Source organism: Microtus oregoni, unplaced genomic scaffold (genome assembly GCF_018167655.1).
Source record: "Microtus oregoni isolate MIOR12 unplaced genomic scaffold, Mior012 000015F_ref0000493, whole genome shotgun sequence".
Taxonomy (NCBI): Eukaryota; Metazoa; Chordata; class Mammalia; order Rodentia; family Cricetidae; genus Microtus; species Microtus oregoni.
This window is the reverse complement of record NW_024543074.1, coordinates 39414897-39427303: the sequence shown is the minus strand read 5'-3', so window position 1 is coordinate 39427303 and position 12407 is coordinate 39414897. Positions and strand designations below refer to the sequence as shown.

Genomic DNA, 12407 nt, shown 5'->3' with positions numbered 1-12407 from the left:
TTCAGCCTCCTCCACATGTCTTCTGCTTCCACCTCCATGAGGCCTAACTGCATCTCACGCAGTCAATCAGGACCACCAATGGCCAGAATTCCCTTTCTTCAAGCACCAACTGTACAAATGGCTGGTAACAAAACTTCAGTAAACGAAGCCATGTAATATCTGTGGAATTCAAAGAAGCCAGTTAAATCACTGGGGTGGGAGAAGGCGGCTTCCAGATCTAGAGAGATGCCCGCTGAGGATGGAATGCAGAGCAGCATCTGAGTGGACAAGGACTGGCTCTGTATCCAGTGTTGTACTTCATTGTCTCTTTTGTTTTTGGTCTGAGTCTGAGCTGGTCCTTCTCTTACAGTGTCTAGGAACTAAAATTTCATAGAAATTGAAAATAATACACACAATCAAAAAAAATCTGCCTTTTAAACTACATCTAAATTCAGTTAATGAGTCCATTTGAGGGAAAGCAGGATCCGAACTCACCAGAGACCTGAATAATGAAGTTGACTCTGGAAATTCAGGCCCCAGTGAGCTAGGAACTAAGGCTGAAATAGAAAACATAGCAGGGGATGTTGGTCCTCAGCTCATGTCAAGTGTCATGACTCAACTCCATCAACAGAGAGGAAAGGCAGGTCCCCACATCTGCTGCTAAAGAACTACTAAGATATTTAATCACACAGGCAACTTGATCAGAACTAGAATCATCTAGAAGATGAAACTCAAGGCATACCTATGAGGGATTGCTCACACTAAGGCTAGCCTCTGAGAATCTCTACAAGGGATTGTCTGGCATGGATGAACTGATGTGTGAAGCAGAACCGTGTGGGCAGGGACCCTGGACTGTATAAAGGAGAAAGCAGGCTAAGTACAAACACTCATTTCTCTCCTCCTCACGGAAGACAGAATATAATCAACTGTATTATTTATTCTGAACTGAATTATGTAGCCAATATATTTTTCTTGGTATACTTAAAAATTTTTTTAAATAGGCCCTCATGTATCCCAAGTTACATTCAAACTCTCTAGACAACCGAGAATTATCTTAAATTCTGATTCTCCTGCTGCCGTCACCCAAACCCTGTGATTACAGGCCTTATTCAGCTTTGGGCTAGTGATAACTTAGTAGGTTTTATGTGATATTTCAGTGCCTGAGCACCAGAGAATAAGCTAATTCATTCATCACCTCACTTTCTTACCACTTACAAAAAGCTGAATGTAGAATCCCCAGAAAGCTAGGAAGAGAATAGTCCCAGGGTCTAACACACCCAACTCTGAGTTCTTACCCAAAGGGATTTAAATCCATACACTGAAGAGATGTTTGCATTGCTGTGTCTGCTGAAGCACTCCTGGAAGTAGTTGAGCAACAAAAACAACCGAAGTGCCCACCAGTGCAGAAATGTATAAAAAGTGATGACATCCATACAGGGGACACAGTCTATGGGAAAGAGGTAAGTCCTTCCTCTGTCAGCAAGGAAGATGAGCCTGGACATCATACTACTTCAATAAGACAGGGACAGAAAGACAATTCTGCTGCTGTTATGGCTTTCAGTGAGAAATCACTCCATGCACTTAGAGACTAATAAAGGAAAAAATCTTTTAATAATAGAGAGCAACCACTCTGGCTGGTACAAATAAGGAGAACAGTTCAAAGCAGAAATCTTCCCCAGTTTATACAGGTTAGTAATAACACAGCACTTTCTTTTTTTTTTTCTTTTTTCTTTTTTTGATTTTTATTGAGCTCTACATTTTTCTCTGCTCCCCTCCCTGCCTCTCCCCTCTCCTCTTCAACCCTTCCCCAAGATCCCCATGTTCCAAATTTACTCAGGAGATCTTGTCTTTTTTTTTTTTTTTTTTTTTGGTTTTTCGAGACAGGGTTTCTCTGTGGTTTTGGAGCCTGTCCTGGAACTAGCTCTTGTAGACCAGGCTGATCTTGTCTTTTTCTATTTCCCATGTAGATTAGATCTACATAAGTCTCTCTTAGTGTCCTCATTGTTATCTAAGTTCTCTGCAATTGTGGTTTGTAGGCTGGTTTCCTTTGCTTTGTGTTTAAAAACACATCACTTTCTTACACACACCTTTATCAGTAAGTTGCTTTTAGTTTCATAACCAAGTTACACTTTGAATATTAAACATGATTTATAGAGACAAAAACTGCAAGTCTGAGTCATTTGTAGACAAATGAGGGAGACTTGCAATGTAAAGACATAATGTTAAAACATAGTCCCAGTTGTGTTGGTATTTAATGTTTGTTACATTGACAAGGGCATTCTTAGAGGAAGTGTGTCAAAACTTGGAAGTTACATGTTTCCACAAGCCCAAAAACAAATGTTGTAAATGTCCTCTCATTTTTACAAATGACATTAGCAAATATCTTCAACTTTAATGTTATTTTCTTTCAAAATCCATATCCCATCAGGTTCTATCAGTCCTTCAGCCAGAGGAACCAGTCAGGATCTGCTTTGGCTTTCTTCAAAACCGTAAGTAATTATCTTGTGCCAGGGTTTGTCATGCTGATTTAGGAAGGGACGACTGGAAAGATGGAGGGAGTGAAAGAGGAGGCAGCACCTGGCCCACAGCCACCATTACATTGCCTCAGTCAAGGTGACAATCACAGTCACCACACCAGTGAACCTAGAGTCTTTCTGGCTGCAGCCTGCTGACCCCTCAGGGTCAGTGCAACCCAAGGTTAATCCTTTTCCACAGGAGAAGACTCTTTCTCACCTCTGACTTCTAGAGATATACTTATATTGCTTGTATTTCTGTGGATTTTACAAAACTGCAGAAAACACAGTTTTTTAGAATATTTATTCCTTTAATGTACGTTGTGGTTTTGCCTGCATGCTTGTATGAGGGTGTCAGATGCTCTGGAACTGGAGTTACAGACAATTGTGAACTGCCATGTGGGTGCTGGAAACTGAACCCAATTCTTTAGAACATCGAGTGCTCTTAACTTCTGAGTCGTCTCTCCAGTCCCAGAAAACTTGGAGCTGTTACCAGGAGCTCTACACCCACTCCTCCACACCCAACCCCTTTAAGTATGTCTCCTTCCATTCAATGGGACATATCTGATAAGCTATTCCAGGAATTCCAGGTACGGCTAAAGCCACTTCTGTCCCACTCATAGTAAACCAATAGTTGTGCTTTCTGCAGTCTTTGCCCTTTCCCAAGCCCTGTGCACATTTGCCTTTCCTAAGGGAAATCCCCACACTGCTCCTGCAGCTGCCCAGAATCTAGTCCAGCACCCAGGCTATAACCGGTGCCTTCATTGGCCCACATGCCTGCATTGCTCCCTCCCAGCTCACATGGAGGTTTGGGGGAGGTCTATCAGGATGGCCTTGAGTACCAGCCTCAGCACCCCCACAGGGTTCAGCTAAGATTCTCTATGGCAGTGGAAAAGGATCTGAGGGGCAGAACAAACTGACTGACTGGAGCAGGTTCCTTCTGCTGGTTTCTTTATTCCTTGGGGGATGGAAAAGAAGACGGGTTGGGGGAAGGAAGGGAAGAAGGGGGAAAAGTGAAGAAGGGTAAAAGGGAAATGGGGAAAAAGGGTAAAAAGGGCCTTACATCTCAGAGGGAGCTGGGCTGGGAAGCTCCCAGGCAATATCGGGAACACAGCGTTGGTATGTATAGCGAGGATCTGGGAGGGAGGCAAGGTGCCTGTAGCTGGTTGAGTTAAAAGGAATCTCTTGGGGACTTTGTTTTTGACTCCAGCAGGGTGCCTGACAGTACCCAAGTGAGAATTAATTTCTCTGAGTCTGATTAAGCAACTCAAACCTTTTTTTCTATATCTCTAGGGGTAAAGGTAAAAACAGTTTCCTGGGCTATGATCTTATGTTAATCGAAACCAAGGTGAAGGATAAATACAGAATATTAATACCTTGTTAGGTTAGAGCAAAGGGCCAATAGATTACACCTTCCTGAGTCTGCTTTTGGAGCAGACATATCGGCTCCTTCCTTGTTGATGAATCCTGTCAGTAAAGATACTTGTGGGTGACTAGTTTCTGTAGATTTTGGCTATGAGAACAATGGTTTGACTGAGTGAAAATGAGTTGGAGAACCATGGTTTCAGGGTGTGGAGGGCGGTATCCCGTTATGCTACAGGAACAGCTTTGCACTGCTGGGATAACACAGAGAGGAGAAATGTGATTTCATGAGGTTTCTACAGAATTAACAGTGACTTATCCCAAAGACAGGTGTTCCCGCAGCTCTGAAAAACGGGTTCTAAACAATATTATATTTTTTGTAAATTTGCCTGCTGATCTGTCAGCTGTACATTTGCTGTATAGTCTTGTGGACTCGCCACAGTGGTCCTCAGGCAAATAGTCATGCAGTCAGAAGGGTTGGAAATACATGATGAAAGTGGGAGCCTCGGCGCTCCTGTTCAGCACCTGTGGCAGTTGTCTTCTCTGGAGCTGCTGATGAGCTAGGAAAAGAGCTCAGAGCAAAAGATACTTCCATGGTGAAAAGTTTTTTCACCCCGATAAACCTCTCCGCAGACGCAATAATTCGAATCAGACCAAATCAAACAAAATTAGAAAAAGCCCAGGTTTAATGGATGCCAGCTTTCCCCGGGGTGGCCTTCCAGCACCTCAGAGAGGAGATGGGGAAGGAAGACCACAAACCACATGTTTGTTCTCTGGGGTAAATTTAAATACCATGTGGGAGTGGTCTTGAGCATTTCTGGGGAGGGGGTCATCGTTTGGCGGGGTTTCTCAGAGGCAGAGTCTGGACTGAGGCTGATGTCTGAGGGAGACCACAGATGCTTGCTGTGATTTGCCAATTCACTAATGTCCACTGAGAGCTCATCGTCAGGCACTGACCTTCTCTACAGGCAGAGAAAGAGTGCAGCGTGTTCCTGTGTCACACACCCATAGAGTTGAAAATAAAAAAGCAGAAGGAATAATAAACAAAATCAAGTCTCTAGAAAGAGGGATTGACACAAACCTACAACTCAAGTGTACATATTATATGTGCTCCCCAGCGGAGGACATTGGCCCAATGCTATTCATAGAATGATTTTTTTATTAAAAAAATGAATCTTAAAAAATTAATAAAAAAAATTTAAAGGATAATTAATAAAAATATTACTAGTAAAGAAGGTATTGTGTGTTGGAGAGGTGAATCAGCAACAGAAAGAAAAGGAGGAGTTTCAGAAAATCTATAGGCTATTAAGATGGAAATGTGTTAATAATGAGAGTAAAACTAAAAAACTCTATCTTTTAAAACAACATTGAAATGGTTATGAAATTATTTGCTTCATTACATAGAAAGCAAACACCCGGGACTGCTTCCCACTTGAATACAGGGTGAATTTACCGGCAATAGAACTTTGGCAGGTGTGCCCTCTTCCCTCCTTTAACTCCCCCACACTCTTTTACTTTCTCTCTCCTCCTTCTGAGTTCTGCGAAATGCCCTTTAGATAAGCTGCTTTGTGGTAATAGTTTTCTGATGGAAGCCATGACTCTGTAGACAACATGGAGCTGCATACACACATCTGAGCCTGCCTCCTCTTGCTGTCCCCTCCCTTAGCTGTGTGTGGCCCCTGCATCTGAACACAATTCGAGCAGACATGTCCAATCACACAAGAGTGACTCACTTCATCCTCGTGGGCTTCTCAGATACCCCGCAGCTGAGATTGGTGGTCATCCCGTTTTTCTTGCTTGTCTACACATTCGGCCTCCTGGGGAACATCTCCATCATCGCAGCTGTGATGAGAGACACTAGGCTCCACTCCCCAATGTACTTCTTCCTGAAGAATTTGTCTTTCCTGGACATGTGCTACACTTCAGCCACCATCCCCAAGGCAGTGGTTATGTCCTTCACAGGCTCGGGGCTCATCTCCTATCTCGACTGTGTAGCACAGCTTTACATATTTATCACATTCTCTGCTACTGAATGCTTCCTGCTCACGGCCATGGCTTATGACCGGTTCCTGGCCATCTTCAGACCACTGCTCTATGGAACCATCATGAGCCACAAATGTCGTGTTGAGCTGGTGGTCACTGCCTGGGTGAGTGGAGCCGTCTACTCTGCCTTCCACACTTTCAACACCTTCTCCCTCCCCTACTGTGGACCCAATGTTGTTGAACACTTCTTCTGTGACATCCCTCCAGTCATGAGGCTGTCCTGCACTGACTACCATCTCAATGAGGACATAGGCTTTGCTGTGAGCAGCTGCATCGTCATGAGCTCCTTCGCCCTCACGGTCCTCTCCTATGTGGGCATCGTGTCCACTGTTGCCCGCATCCCCTCAGTGGACGGCAGGTGGAAGGCCTTTTCCACCTGCTCCTCTCACCTGACCACAGTCGTCTTGTTTTATGGAACTGGAAGCTTCATGTACCTGAGGCCCGCCTCTCGGTACTCCCCGACCCAGGGTCGCCTGGCATCTATTTTCTACTCTGTCCTCACTCCGTCTTTGAATCCAGTGGTCTATTGTCTGAGGAACAAAGATATGAAGTTTGCTCTGCAGAAACTTTATTGCAGAAGAAAGTACTGAGTCCTTCAAGACTACAGTGTGTGGCTGTCATGGTGAAACTGGAGCCAAGAGTTTCACCCCCATACACATCACACCCCTTCCCTTCCTGTGACACTTGACGCCAACTGACAAAGCCAGTTGCAGAGGTTCCAGGAGACCATCACAGTCCCTGCAGTGAACTTTCAACTCCAGTGGATTCTATACCGTCTTCCTGCTTCCAGAGGCATCCAGACCCATGTGTGCTATCTACATACAGATATACACATAAATAGTAGCATTTAAAAAAATGTAACTTTGTGTCTCAGAATCTTCAAAGAAATAACAAACTGAATGGCTAAAATCAAGTGAAAATATATAACTAGATAGATTATTGAGACAGAAAGAAATACACACAAAAAAATGTGTCTGCTACCAGAGACATCTGTCCTATATTCATCTGAAGAAGCTGTTTGGTGTTGGTGTTCAACTGTAAGTTGTCCTGCTTTCCAAATGGCCAGTCTTCTCCTACAGGATGACCTAGACGGCTCATTCAGTCTTGTTCCCATCTCTGTTTGCAGAACCTGAATTTATACATAAGGAAATGGCCAGCCAGCTGGGCTGTTTGACTCACTCTTCCCAGGCTCTGGGAGAACTCAGGAGTACCATTTTGAGTGTCTCTGAAGTCCCCACATGGAATAGACATTCTCTCTGTGTATTTCTGTATATACGTGTGTGTGTGTGTGTGTGTGTGTGTGTGTGTGTGTATCTGTATCTCTCCCTCTACTTCATTGTGAAATCAAAGGACACGGTCAGCAAGCCAAAATAACAACCTACAGAATAGGAAAAGATCTTCACTAACCTCACATCAGACAGAGGTCTGATCTCCAAAATATACAAAAAAATTAAGAAATTTGTCATCAAAAGAACAAATAATTCAACAAAAAAAAAAATGGAGTACAGGCCTAAACAGAGAACTCTCAACAGAGGAATCTAAAATGCCTGAAAGACACTTAAGTAAATGTTCAACATCCACAGTCATCAGAGAAATGTAAATCAAAACAATTCTGAGATTCCACCTTACACCTGTAAGAATGGCCAAGATCAAAAACACTGATGACAACTTATGCAGAAAAGCCTGTGGGGTAAAGGGAAACCCTCTGCATTTCTGGTGGGAATGTACCCTGGAACAGTCCCTTTGGATGTCAGTGTGGTGATTTATCAGAAAATTAGGACACAACCTTCCTCAAGACCCAGTAATACCACTTTGGAATATATATCCAAAGGATGCTCAATCTTGCCAAAAACATGTGCTCAACTATGTTCATAGCAGCATTGCTTGTCATAGCCAGAACCTGGAATAAACCTAAATGCCCCTCAACCAAAGAATGGATAAGGAAAATGTGGTACATTTACACAATGGAGTACTACACAGCAGAAAGAAATAACAACATCTTGAATTTTTCAGGCAAATGGATGGAGTTAGAAAACATCATGTTGAGTGAGATAACCCAGACCCAGCAAGACAAATATCACATGTACTCGCTCATGAGTGCATTATAAACATAAAGCAAAGAAAACCAGTCCACAAGTCATAATCCCAGAGAATCTAGACAACAATGTGAATCCTAAGAGAGACATACATAGATCTAATCAACATGGGAAGTAGGAAAAGAAAAGATCTCCTGAGTGAACTGGGAAAATAGGGACCTTGAGAGAGGGTTAAAGGGAAGAGGAGATGCAGGGAGGGGAGCAGAAAAAAAAAAGTAAAGCTCAATAAAAATTTAAAAAATGGAAAAAAGAAAGCATCCTCAACAAATAGTGCTATCATAACTGAATGTAAACATGTAGAAGAATGAAAATAGATATGTATCTATCACCATGCACAAAACCCAAGTCTAAATGGATCAAAGACCTCAACATAAAAACAAACACTCTAAACCTCATAGAAGAAAAGAGGAAAATACCCTTGAACACATTGGCATAGAAGACCACTTCATAAATATAATGCCAATAGCACAGACACTGAAAGCAATAATTAGAAAATTTGACATCCTGAAACTGAGAAGCTTCTGTAAAGCAAAGGACGCAGTCAACAAGATAAACGGCAGCCTACAGAATCAGAAAAGATCTTCACTAATCCCCACATCTGATAAAGGACTGATCTCCAAATAATGCAAAGAATTTGAGATACTGTACATAAAAAGACCAAATAATTGACTAAAAAGATGGGGTACATATCTAAACAGAGAACTCTCAACAGACGAATCTCAAATGGTTCAAAGATACAGAAATGCTCAACATCTTTAGTCATCAGAGAAATGCAAATCACAACAACTCTGAAATACTATCTTACACCTGTCAGAATGGCCAAGATCAAAATCTCTTATGACAGCTTATCTTGGAGTAAAAAGAACACTCCTCCACTGCTGGTGGGAGTGCAAACTTGTGGAGCCACTTTGGAAACCAGCATGGCTCAGAAAATTGGAAATCAGTCTACCTCAAGATCCAGCATTATCACTTTTGGGCATATACACAAAGAATGCACACTCACAACAAAGGACACTTGCTCACTATGTTCATAGCAACATTATTCATAATAGCCAGAACCTAGAAACAATCTAGATGCCCTTCAACTAAAGAATGAATAAAGAAAATGTGAAATGTGATACATTCACACAATGGAGTACTACTCGGCGGTAAAAAAAAAGCAATGACATCTTGAAATTTGCAGGCAAATTGACAGAACTAGAAAAAGCCATTCTGAGTGAGGTAACCCAGTCCCAAAAACACAAATAAAAATATACTCACTCATAAGTAAATATTGGAGTTAAAGCAAAGGACAACCAGCCTACAGGCCACATTCCCAGAAAACCTAGGTAACAAAGAGGACCCTAAGAGAGAGATACATGGATCCATCTAGGAAGGGGAAAAAGACAAGCTCTCCTGAGTAAATTGGGATCATCAGGATTAGGAGAAGGACAGAGAGGATGAGGGAACGGGAGTGAGGAAAAAATGTATAGTATATCCCTATCCAAACAATTAAAATGAGAAGGATTAATAAAAAGTAAAATAAAATAGTAAAAATAAAAGGAGAATCAAAAGAAAAAACAACATAGAAAGAAATATGGACAACAACATGCATGAATCTCACATGCAAAGTGAAAGTCAAAGAAGCCAGATACAAATGTGAGTCAGCGCATATTGGCAAACATGGGCACCTGCTCAAAATAGATTACCTCCACCCAAGTTGACGCTCCTGTTATGTTTGTCCAGAGCTTTGGTTACATGAACTTCTTCACACAACAATATTGAATAGACCTTTAGACATCAGATTTACATCTGTCTCCTTTGTATTTATGTTTCCACAAGGACCTTGACAAATCTCAGGAAAAAAAACTGTACCAGAGCAGATATAGTAAAAGAAACACCAATAGTGTAGGTATGCAAGCCACAAACAGGCACATGTGTTCACACACTCACACACGCACGGAAACACACACATTTATTTTCCTTTGTTTTCCTTTAGACAGGACTGTGTATCATAGCCCAGAATGGTCTCAGGTTCATAGCCCTCCTCCCCTGCCCCATCAGTGCTGGGTTTGGTTTTCTGTATACCAATCTAGATGCATTTTAAAAAATGATAAATCCTGTTCTATTTGACGAATAAAAAATTAGTTGTAAGCTTCAAAGGGTCATTTACGGCTTGCAATAGTAAGCCTACCATTTTAATGACATCATCCATGAATATCTGTAAGGCAAGACAAGGTTTGGGGGGATCATATGTTTACTGGCACAGATCACAGCAGCACATATAAGAGCACAGTGGAGTTGGTTGATGCTCCTACATACCCTAAGAACTTGGACAAGGAAAATGGAGAGTTCATATTTCGTAATTTCGTATTTGAGGACTGAATAAAATGGAGATATGTTTGTCTTAAAATATCTGTCTCATTGGATGTCAAGTCTGAGATTTCTGAAAAATAAAACCATGATTTACTTACACCAACTGACATTTTCTTGTAGCCCCAGGAAATACTTTTTAAGATATCCCTAAGATGACCCATAGGGACCCTGAGAAATCTTAGTCAGTGGTACCTGACAGACCAAACATATTCCCAGAGCAAGCTCCCCAGACATATCAAAGCATGCCATCTCCTTTCCCAGATGAACTGGAAGGTGAATCACATTAAAATATTTAGACACACAATGAAATCAGAGAGCTTCATGTATCCACACCTCCAGCAATTCCTTGCCAGAACAGCAGAGTTACCACCTGAGACACTCCTACCGTCCATTTCATCACTTGATGACCTTGGGACACAGAAAGTGAGCATCATTCCACCAGGTAAGAGCTGACTGAGATAAATGAAATTGAAAGGATTATTCTCTGTGCATAATTGAAAGTGATGTCCTCATTATGTATCTCCAACTTGCTCTGCTTTTAGGAAAATTGAAGGTCTATAAATTACGGGATTTTTTTAGAAAAAAGCTCAGCATTTGTGTATCACAACTACTCTGAGTATGATTTCACCACTGGTTCTTAATATATCATCAACTGGGCACAAGACAGAATATGTGGTTTTGCTTTTCAGGCTTTTTTACATATTAAGAGAGAAACTGCTGTAAATTACAAGTTGTTCAAGTATCCTCAAACTCAGAATATTGAAAAGGGCCTGAGGTAACAAGACTATCAGTCCAGCTACTTCAGAGTAAGAGACTGGGGGCATTGCAAGTTCAGGACATTCATGATCAGAGAGTGAATTCAAGGCCAACTAACTAATAACCTTGACTTAAAACCATCTTCTCAACCGTACACATAGGTGATTAACTGTCTGAGTTTGCAAGAATCATGAGTTGCTTCCTCTGATGCCCACGGAATTCAAGGAAGCCAGTTAAATCACTGGGGTGGGAGAAGGCGGCTTCCAGATCTAGAGAGATGCCCGCTGAGGATGGAATGCAGAGCAGCATCTGAGTGGACAAGGACTGGCTCTGTATCCAGTGTTTTACTTCATTGTCTCTTTTGTTTTTGGTCTGAGTCTAAGCTGGTCCTTCTCTTACAGTGTCTAGGAACTAAAGTTAGAAACTCATAAAAATTGAAAATAATACACACAATCAAAAATCTGCCTTTTAAACTGTACCTAAATTCAGTTAACCAGCTAACCTGGGGGAAAGCAGAATCTTAAACGCACCAGAGATATGACTCTGAAAATTCAGGCCCCTGTGCGCTAGGAACTGAGGCTGCAATAGAAAACATAGCAGGGGGTGTTTATCCCCAGTTCGTGTCAGGTGTCAGGACTCAACTCCATCAACTAAGAGAAAAGGCAGGTCTCCACTTCACCTACCTAAGGAACTACTAAGATAATTAATCGCTCTTGCCAACTTGACTAGACGTAGAACCACCTGGAAGATAAAACTTCAAGGCACACTTTGAGGGATTGCTCACACTAAGGCTAGCCTCTGAGAATCTCTACAAGGGATTGTCTGGCATGGATGAACTGATGTGCGAAGCAGAACCATGTGGGCAGGGACCCTGGACTGTATAAAGGAGAAAGCAGGCTGAGAACAAACACTCATTTCTCTCTTCCTCACTGAAGACACAATATGGCCAACTAAATTAGGTAGCCAATATTTTTTTTTTGGTGTACTTTAACATTTTTAAAATAGTCCCTCATGTATCCCGAGTTACATTCAAACTCTCTTAGAATTCTGATTCTTCTGCCTCCATCTCCCATACCCTGTGAATACAGGCCATATTCAGTTTTGACTAGTGATAATTTAAAAGGTTTTATTAATATTTCAGTGCCCGAGACACTGTAATATAAGTTAAGCTAATAATTATTCATCATCTAACCTTCTTAACAGATACAAAAAAAAGCTGATTGTGGAATGGTCAGAAAGCTAGAAAGAGAATAATCCCAGGGTCTAGCACACCCAACTCTAAGTACGTACCCAAAGGGATTTA

At 41.7% G+C, this 12407-nt stretch overlaps 1 protein-coding gene across 1 annotated transcript; it reads left to right on the top strand.

Moving 5' to 3' along the window:
• The first annotated feature begins 5560 nt into the window (after window positions 1–5560).
• On the top strand, window positions 5561–6487 carry LOC121457118 (olfactory receptor 1019-like). The gene has a single exon (XM_041665795.1). It carries the CDS (start codon window positions 5561–5563, stop codon window positions 6485–6487), a length of 927 nt encoding a protein of 308 aa, XP_041521729.1.
• Window positions 6488–12407: the final 5920 nt, after the last annotated feature.

What these genes read in the sequence shown, in the direction of transcription:
- LOC121457118 (XM_041665795.1), top strand. Translation starts at nt 5,561, where the DNA reads ATGTCCAATCACACAAGAGTGACTCACTTCATCCTCGTGGGCTTCTCA.